Source organism: Meleagris gallopavo, chromosome 26 (assembly GCF_000146605.3).
Source record: "Meleagris gallopavo isolate NT-WF06-2002-E0010 breed Aviagen turkey brand Nicholas breeding stock chromosome 26, Turkey_5.1, whole genome shotgun sequence".
Taxonomy (NCBI): Eukaryota; Metazoa; Chordata; class Aves; order Galliformes; family Phasianidae; genus Meleagris; species Meleagris gallopavo.
Window position 1 is genome coordinate 1,213,886 of NC_015036.2, and position 9,633 is coordinate 1,223,518.

Here is a 9,633-nt window from a genome sequence, read left to right on the forward strand (position 1 = left end):
AAAAAAAATCAGGGGAAAAAAAAGGGCTGCCTACTCACAGAGGGCACAGAGCCTTCACCCATCGGGGACTGCGCTGGATTTGCTGCACCTTGCAGCTCCTCACAACAAAGCAGCAGTGCAGGCACCAGGGGCACAGAACCCACTGGGAATGTCCCTCAGGATGATGCAGAATGAGCTGCTCCCTGCTGAGCACAGTCTGCTTTCAAGTGGTGGCAGGGAAAGCACTCAAAGCCCAGAAGAGCCAACAAATGAGTAATGCACTAAAATTAAATGGAGATGGTGCTCCCAAGGCAGGCTGTGATGGCCATTGGGTATGTATTGCATAAGGCAGCATGCTTGAGGGGTGCACCACCATGGTCTTGGCTAGATTTAAACCCAAGAGAGAAGTCAAAAATCCCTCATATCAAAGCCGGTTTTACTCCTACAGGCATCATCCCATCAGTCAGTGCTTACACATGGAACAAGAAGGGCAGGCTGTGCTGCTTTCACTGCAAACAATGTGCCCGTGTACTACTAACACAAAATGGCCCAAAGTGTAAACACGCTACAAACCGGAATTAAAAAAACAAAAACCACACAAACCTGAACCCTAAAACCAGGATGTTACAGTTGCCAGCCCATAATCACTGCAATCCCCAACATGAGTCACCAGTCAGAAAGGGAGATTTTAAGGCGCAGTACTCATCCCTACTGCTGTTCTTGCAAACATTTTTTACCTTCCTTACCTCCCTCCCTATGCCTGTTTATAGGGTTACTTTTCAGGTGCCTACACAACAATTAAAAAACTGACAAATTGCATCATCAAAAACAAAAAGGCAATAGCAACAACGGCCTGCTTGCATCCTCTCACACCCAGCCACCCTCCCCTGGGAGAAACTCCGGTAAGCAGAGCCATTATGTCCTGCAGTTCTGCAGACACAAGTTCTGTCACGCCTGCCTGAGATGCGTTTTCTGCTTCAGCGAAGCCCAAACTCAAAAATTCAGGGGATCTGAGATTAAGCTTTGCCTATCAGGGAGCTGAATGCAGAGCACACCTATGGAGCTCTGCGGGATGCTGTCACCTGGACTCCTGTTGCACCAATAATATCACTGCTGTATCACTTTCCTCCTGGACACCTCATGCCAATGTATTCTCCTTCTGACAGAGGTGCAGAATCAGAGTGCTGCTTGCTGTGCTCACAGAAGGACAACATTCTGCAGGAGGTGAAGCACCTGCTCTGGGTGCATGGACAAGCAATGCGACTTCCAGCCACAGCCCACTGCCTCAGTGCTCACTTAACAGAGCATCAGACCTCTCAGCTGTTGCCCTTCCACCTCACTTTTACTCTCTCCATCTACTTTTCTCTCACCATAAGAGTGAATCCTCTCACACACACAGCAATGTTTATTTCCCTGCCAAAATAATACTTAGTGTTCATTCAAAGACTTCAAGAGATGGAGAACTCATCTCCAGTGCTCCCACGCTGAACCATCACGTTCGCCTCCAATTAGCATTAGCCTCAATTAATCTTTCAGCCATCAATTCCCATTACACATTTCTCCACTGGTACCAACCTGCCCCTTGTTAGATACGATCCCTCTTTCACCTTTACATGCTCAGCAGAGGAAGAACTCAGCATTGAGCTGCTCCTTACCATCCTGGCCAGAGTTGAGCAGATGCTCTCCCAGGTCACAGCCGAACACCCTTTCCTTCAGGATCCCCCTCTGTTTCAGTTTCTGTTTGGTTGGGCGGGACTTCATGAAGGAACGAAGGAAGGTGATGAGCTTGCCGTGTTTCTTTGACACTGCACAACAAAATGAAGAAAGTAATTCGTTTCAGACTGGGCTCAGTTGGATAAGGGCGAGCATAACACATCCGATGGAGCACACAGAAACTATAAGAACATTAGTAACAATCATATGCCCAAGGAGGTTGTGGATGCCCCATCCCTGGAGGCATTCAAAGCCAGGCTGGATGCGGCTCTAAGCAGCCTGGGCTGCTGGTTGGTGACCCTGCACATAGCAGGGGGTTCAAACTAGATGATCATTGTGGTCCTTTTCAACCCAGGCCATTCTATGATTCTATGACACGCAGGTAAAAGAGATTTTCTGATGTTCGGTAATAGAGTTGGCTTTTGTTCTGACTCTTGGGCAGCAGAGGTGACATGGGAGCTGTAAGGAAAGCATTTAACACAAAGAAACATTGATCTGGAATGTGGCTTCGGGTGGGAATTACTAAAGCACTGCCCATCGATGGGCTGCACCACGCTGCAGTGTTCACCTGTGCAGAAGGAACAAGGCTGAGCTAGCAAAACACGCTTTTGTATCAGATGCCTTTTAGCAGCTTGACAGCACGACACTGATACACAGCACCAAAATACACCTGAATACCTGAAATCCCCACATCTTCAGCAAAACCCAGATCTGCATTCTCAGCAGTCCAACCAAATCATTTAATGAAACGCAGAAGCATTGAGAAGGACAAACTGTGATGATGGGGACTTTAATTACAGGAACGTTTTCAGTTTGATGGGGCTCTTTAATTACACACAACAAACGAGCAGACCGTGCTGACACACCAAACAAAGCTGGAGCAGATTTTGGTTGTGCCCATCACAGTGCAGTAACAGCTCATTCATCAGCTCCCACCAGCCCTGCCCAAAGGCAGACGGAGTCTCATCCTGACCCGTGTGCAGCCATGCAGGGTTACACCTTTGGGATGCTGTGATAATGCCACCAGGGCTGGCAGACCCGGGACAGACCTTTCTACCAGTCTGACAAATAATACACACGTACTCACTGAACCATTTCGCAGACAATGCATGCAGTTCTTGCTTGACTTAATGAAAAGCAAACCCATCAGATAATGGAAGAACGGAGAAAAACATCCAATCCCAATGCTGCAGAAATGATGACTCCGTGGCAGCACCTCTGACCAGCAGCACAGTGCAGTGCATACACCTCAGTGATGCTGGGGTGTGCTTTGCTTGGCACTGACACACACTTACACCTCTGTGCAGAACGGAGACCCTTTTCAGACAGAATCAATCTGCTCAGCACAGGTTAAAATAACTGTTGTGTTTTCTGCACCATTAAGCAGAGTCCTGCAAACACAGTGCAGCAATCCATGACAGAGCCAGGCAGTGCTTGGGCAGACAAAGGATCCCAAGCTTTGCCTATCCCAGCCCAGGGAACAGCTGCATGCTTCCTTGGTTAAACAGCCTTCTCTGAATCACTGCCCTCCCTGCGAGAGTTTCTCAGCCTAAAGCAACTTCTGGGGCTTACACATAGGCAGGAATGATTCACTGATAAGAGGAGTCAGGCTTCTCTGGAGTGGGGGGATAAAGCGTGAGAGAACTCCAGCAGTGCTCTCCTTGCTGACAGGTTATCAAAAGAAACAAAAAAAGCACGTAGGTGTCTGATCAGGATAAGCTATCACAAGAACACAGGAGGCTGTCAGGTTTGCTGCCTTGGGGCCAATAGCAATAAAGGAGAAATGCTTTCCATCCCACTTCCAGCTCCTCTGGCATCATTTGACCCTCAAACCAGCAAAGCATATCCAAAGATTTCATTTCTGATTCACTGCTGTTTTGATTAAGCTAGCACAGCAGTCCCAGTTTCTGTATAAACACTGGCACCAAGGTTGCTACCAAGAATTCTGCAGAATAAATGTTTTCTGCTCCAAAGCACCGCACCAAAACCTCTGCTGTCACAGCTCCAGCAGCAGCAAGGGCACCAACGTGCCAACCCAGTGCTCTGCCAGCCCAAACTGGGGAGTGCAACAACATCATGGACCCAGGGAGAGGATCTACACCAGAAACAAACTTAAAACTGTTCCAGGCTATGGAGATCTGGACAAACAACCCTTTCTTACTCTTCTTCATCACCCTGTCTATACAACCCCGGTGCTGCGGAATTAGCAACGGAAATGCAAACACAACTAAGTGAAAATCCTAATATTTAGCCACATTACTTTCAAATGCAAAACGTTGTAGAACAAGTTGTTTATCAAGAAGCTGCAGCTCTCCTAGAAGGAAGAGGGCTGGTCTCCCTCCAAGGGCAGGTTTGGCCAAGCGAGCAAAGGCAAACTCTGTCAGCCACAGTGAGAATGGCTGAGAAAAAAAATAATAACAGTCAAAAATAACCCAAGGTTGGACTACTTTTAAAGTTTTGCTGGCAAGAATACGTCAATTAGGAGTGCAAAAAAACCACACCCTTCAGTGCCACAGCTGTGCTGGCCAAAGCCTTTGTGCATGGAGGGGAAAGCAGCAGAGCTCCGTGCCAGGCTTGCTGTGGCTCTGGGAAGCTGCCATCGCCGATCAATCTGTGCTGTTGTTGCCATTCCACCCAGCCTTTGTAGTGCAAGCAAGGCCCCAAACTCCCCTGACATTGATAAAAACTATTAAATAACAATTACTTCATTAAAGCAGGGCTTGCTTGCCCTCATGCTGCAGACTATAAAGCACTTCAGGATATACTTTACGCAGCTCGTTTCCTGGAGAAATGTGTCAGCCAGCAGCTGCTTCAAAGCGCTTTCATGGCTGTAGATCAGCACAAAGTGCTTTTCCTGGGTTACTGAGGGCTGAATGCCCACATGGATCACTTCGGACACGCTGAGGAGTTGCCCACCTTCCTCCGAGCATCGCAGCACTCCTGGGTCCCCGCATCCCCCTGCAGGGCTGCACTGGGAGCTGAATGGTGGAAGTGACCTGGATCAAAGCAACCTGCTGAACCAGCAGTATCATGGATGGGCTGTGAAACTCTCCTGGAGACCATTTCTACAATGTAGTATTTAATTACAACAGTTGTCCACTGCAGCAAAAGCAGAATGAGCTCTGCCTCCTGACCCCTTGGCTTTGAATCACGGGGACCAAAGAGGAGAATTCTCTCAATGAATGCAGCCTGACTGTGTAACCAAATCTTTGTGTGCTTTTCCCCTCTTCTTTTCAGTCATTTCTCACTGCAACACTCTGAGAACAAAATACAGTACAGACAACATTGTACGATGAGACATTTGCATCCTGGGAGAGCATCTCCTGCCTCTTCTCAGAGAATGGGGAAATTAAGAGAAGCAGACACGAGCAGCTCTCAGCACTTGCACTTTATGTGTACATAAGAGCAAAGTGCTCACAGATACCAAATTTCGAGCAGGATAACGGCAGCTTCCTATGGCACATCCTCACCCATCCATTGCCTGTCCCCTTCCAACCCACTCCTGGAAATAAACCCTCTCCATGGGATTGTTGACAGCAGCGTGTTTTCTAATAGACGATTGGTAAACTTGGACTCTAGGAGAAGATCTGAGCTGCTCGCTGACCCACATTCCAGCACACATCACTGTTTGTTTCTCCTGCTCCCCCCAGGGGCTGCGTGCTGCTGAGCCCAAGCAGCCCCTGCTGAGAGCTGCTGCAGGGCTAAGGGCAAAGCAGGGCCACGTGCTTGGGTCATAACACATCAACAAACTGCAACACCCTGACACAAAATCAAAGATGGAATCAAGAAGTGTGGGAATGTCATTAAAAAAAAAAAAAAAAAAAAGACACAGTGAGGGATTGCGAAATGAAAGCGAAATCCATCCTCTCTGATGAGAGATTTACAGTAAGGAGAGCTGAAATCATTCCAGGCTATCAGCCCCCAGAGACCCATTTCCCTCCAAAATTAAACTCTACTGTGAGAAGAGAAAGAGCAGCAATGGGAATCAGGAGCATATCAGATAGGTGGCAAAACTCAGCAGAGCTGCCACCAATCTGATATGCTCCCGATTCTGCAGACACTGAGCACAAACAGGTTTACCTGCACAACCACTGCTGAGCAGACTCAGTTCAGCTGCTTCCCCTCAGAGCAGTTCTCTCGAGCTCTTCTTAAAACCTCAGTCAATATTTTTAATATCCTTCCCTTCACGCTTAGCAAGACGTGCTCTGTGGACCCACATCTTACTGGAGAGAAATCATACAAAGCCAAGAACTGAGTCACATCTCCCAGTTCTCTGTCATGTTCCTTAGCAACGGGGCATTTTGCTTCTTCCCTCCTGCCACAACAGATTCTATTTTGGAAGCTAATTTATACAGCCCTAAAAACCCAACCAGAATTTGGAACCACGCACCATCACACTCCTTTAGCTCTTGAATGGGACCAACCACCACATCAGTAACCACACCACTGGGCTCCCTTCCTGGCCATAAAGATTTTTAGGAAGATTTCAGAATTCCAGAGACCTGAGTCTAAAAATATCCTTCTACCTCATATCTAATAGCCTTGATAAGTGTGTATTTGCTTATTTGCTCAGCGAAAGCAAACGACGACGGCTGAGCACCGTGATGCTGCAGTATTTACCAGCTGACATCAGCTGAGGCCAGTCTCTGTGCCACAAGAAGTCAGGAAATAGGTTAGAAGTGATTCACTTCATTCTCATTCGATAAAAATCATCAGAAATAACTAGGATGGTAAGAACAGGGCAAGAACAAGCACATAATTCCAGCTGCTCTAAGAGCACCACAACCACGGAGAGATCATTCAAACTGCTAAGTAACGCTGCTGCTCTTATTCACAAAGCCTAATAAAGTGCACATCTGTGATGGTGCACACACACCTCACCTATAGTTTGAACAGTCTGGGGATGGCTTCTACACCTCCAGGAGAAAATACATACAAGAACCATTCACACCGACAAAAACTCTTCCCAGGCACTTCGCTGCCAAATTTTCTGGATTATTTACAATGAGAGAACAGCAGTAAGTGCAAGGCCAAGTGCATCACCTGCCCACAGACAGGGAATTCTGGTTCTAAGAAATCTGCAAAACTTTCCAGGTAAAGAGATGCCTGACCTTTTCATCAACTCAAAGGCTGTAAAGGAGCATGAAGATCATTTGACCTGACCTCCTGAGCAAACAGAGCACAGGACATCTCAGAATTCATTTCTTGAAGGAGAGCATCTCTACCCTGGGGGAAGCAGTACGTGGCCAGGAGATATAAATCACAGCTGAAGGCTAAATGAGAAAAGAGAGGGGTTTCAAATGTACAAGAGCTGACAAGGCCAACCTGTTAGATGTATTAACCTATTAATCCTATTAACATGTTTCGCTTATATTTGAGGAGAAAAGCAGCACTAATCTTGGTAGTGACAAAGCAGCAGGGATGGGCTGCAGTCAGGTAATGCAGGTCCTTGCAATTGGAGTGGGGAAAAGGTAACAGCCAGGCAACACCGGGCAGCAGCGGGATGAGGAGTGCGAACTGGGAAATGCAGAGCTAGGAGAAAAGGAGCAAAAGGACACCTGCACTATTTTTTTTTCTGTCTTTTTTTTTGTTCATTCTACACTATGCCAAATCTCTATGTATCCCAGCAGAGCTCAGCGCAGCTCTCTTGCTTATCTTGCTCACCTTGGGGATTAATGATCTTCCTGAAAAGCCAAGTTCTGGCAGAGGCAGTGCATCACGAGCACAACCAAACCTCTATCTGTCCACCAGGGACACCAACAGCTCCCAGCCTCGCTCTGACTAGAAGGAGAACTGCCTTTGCCCTCCCTTATTCTCACTGCCTGCAAACCCCAGCCATTATGCCCTGTGCTGTACCCTCCCCTGACCAAAAAGCTTCAGAACACCCTGAAGTCAGAGCGTGGCTGCTGGCTCCTCACCCACACTGCTGACATAAACAGCAGCTCTGCCGCAGGAGATTGTCCAAAAACCTGACAGTAACCAAAGCCAACCCTGAGTACCATCAAGACACACGCACGCAGCCCAGAGCCTTCACTTGTCATCCAAGCCCAGCTCTGACATCAGCCAAACCAGGATAACCGGAGTGACTGCAGTCAAGTTCCTCCAGTTCTGCATGCAGCACCCTTTGGCTCGGATGGTGGGAGGAGGCAAGCAGTGAAAAAAGACCTGATATGAATCACCGAACAGCAAAAGCTGAATAACAGCGAGTTTGTCAGGTGAGACCCAGTTCTGGACTGAGAAGGCGTCTGCTCTCATGCAAGGCACTGGGAAAGGAGCTGCTGTTCCCTCAGAAAGGGATGTGAGCAACCCACCTGGGTTGAGGAGGGCTCAGCTCAGGGCACAGCATCTCCCTTCTCCCAAACCACACAGCCAAACCCAGCACAGACCCGTCACACTGGGAGCACTGCATACCTCCCAGTTCTTGTTGCAGCTCTCCAGGCTGGCACTGAAGATCCCTATCTCCATTTCCTCTAGCCAGAGGGCAGATGTTTACCATCCACACCAGCTACTTTCACACTGCCATGACCTACTCTGCCAGGGTTGACATCAGGACAGTTCTTTGCCTATTCACAACCCTGAACTTCTTCAACTGTTTCTACTTCAGCTATTGACACCTACATTAACCCCCATGAGGATACTGGCTTTGGAAGCCAAATCTGCACTCGCCTGGAGTGGAAATGATATTGAACAAAAGTAACACAGGACATTCATGTCAGTCACTTTATATGGCACTGAGATGAGAATTAAGTATTCCCATACATCTCCTTACACTCCTGAAGAGTACAAAAGCTTTACTGAAAATCAGGCCCAATGCATTTGTGGACTTGCAGCAAACTAAATCTACTTTCTAAGACTCAGGAATGCAGACATTGCATTGTTCTGGGTGCTTTATTCTTTTCCTCTATCATACCAGCCCAGAGCTTTGATTTCCAGTGACTCTTTCATCACGCCTGTGTGGTGCCCGGAACAAAAGAGGTCGAGGAGGAGTGGAAAGGGAAGGCCTCCTGCCTGCTCTCTCATAAATAATAAGACCCCGCAGGGCATTTGGTCCTTAAAATAGCCGGTAGCTTCTAGGAGGCTTTCTGAACAAATAGGAACAGACGAGCCGTGGCTATTTGCAATGGGGCTGCTATGATCCCACTAACTGCTCCTCCTGGGAATTTTGTTTCCCAGAGCTGCACTCGGTGCCCTGGGGCTCCGGCACACAATGGACGAGCAGCTCTAAATAGGAAGCCCCATTTTCCAAACAATACCATCCATAATATTAATGCTTGGGAATGCATCCTATGTCCTCCGAGCGCCGGTCTGAGAGGAGAGGGAAAACAAAGGATAACGTGATATGCAAAGGTCTATTGAAATGCAAATGTTAGACATGCCCATCTGTCAGCCGCCTCTCTGGAGGGGTATAAACCCGTGGGTAACCCCGGTCAGCAGAGCACATGGGAGGGGGTCTGGGAGCTCCGGAATTCTTCCTCCCCAGGGATCGGGTGGGAATCCTCACACCAACCCTCCCAGATCCAAAACGAACACCTTAACAACTCCGGCCTGCTACACACCCATGGCCCCAGCCTAAGTGCAATAAACACAGTTTATGGCTGCGGATCTAGGAAGCAGGAAGGTGCGACAGAAACCTGAAACCAGAGGTCAGTAAAAGCGAAACAGAAGTAAAGTGGCAAAGAGGGGAGGCGTGCGGGCTTCCACCGGCCTCTGCTATGGGCGCAGCCCGGGCTGCGGCTCCCATCCCGCACAGCACACAGCGCACAGCCCCGCTCGGTAGGAAAAGCCGTCTAAAGACGTTCCCCAAAGCGGCAAACCGAAGACCTGCCAAGTTACTAGGCAACAAGTGGCCGCCGGGACCGACAACCGCAAACGTTACACAAGGAAGGAACCGGAGCCGTTCCGCTCCCTTACCTCCCCGACGTGCTCCGGCGGCAGCGCCCG

The 9,633-nt window shown here is 48.5% G+C and overlaps 1 protein-coding gene across 2 annotated transcripts in view; it reads right to left on the bottom strand.

The window, feature by feature from the left end:
- ARHGAP32 (Rho GTPase activating protein 32) overlaps positions 1 to 9,633 on the bottom strand; it is a 146,296-nt gene that overhangs the window by 25,495 nt on the left and 111,168 nt on the right. For both annotated transcript variants that reach the window (XM_031556858.1, XM_010723589.3), the window contains one exon: positions 1,635 to 1,784. In XM_031556858.1, the coding sequence (XP_031412718.1) occupies positions 1,635 to 1,784 (150 nt within the window). The remainder of the gene's footprint in view (positions 1 to 1,634; positions 1,785 to 9,633) is intronic.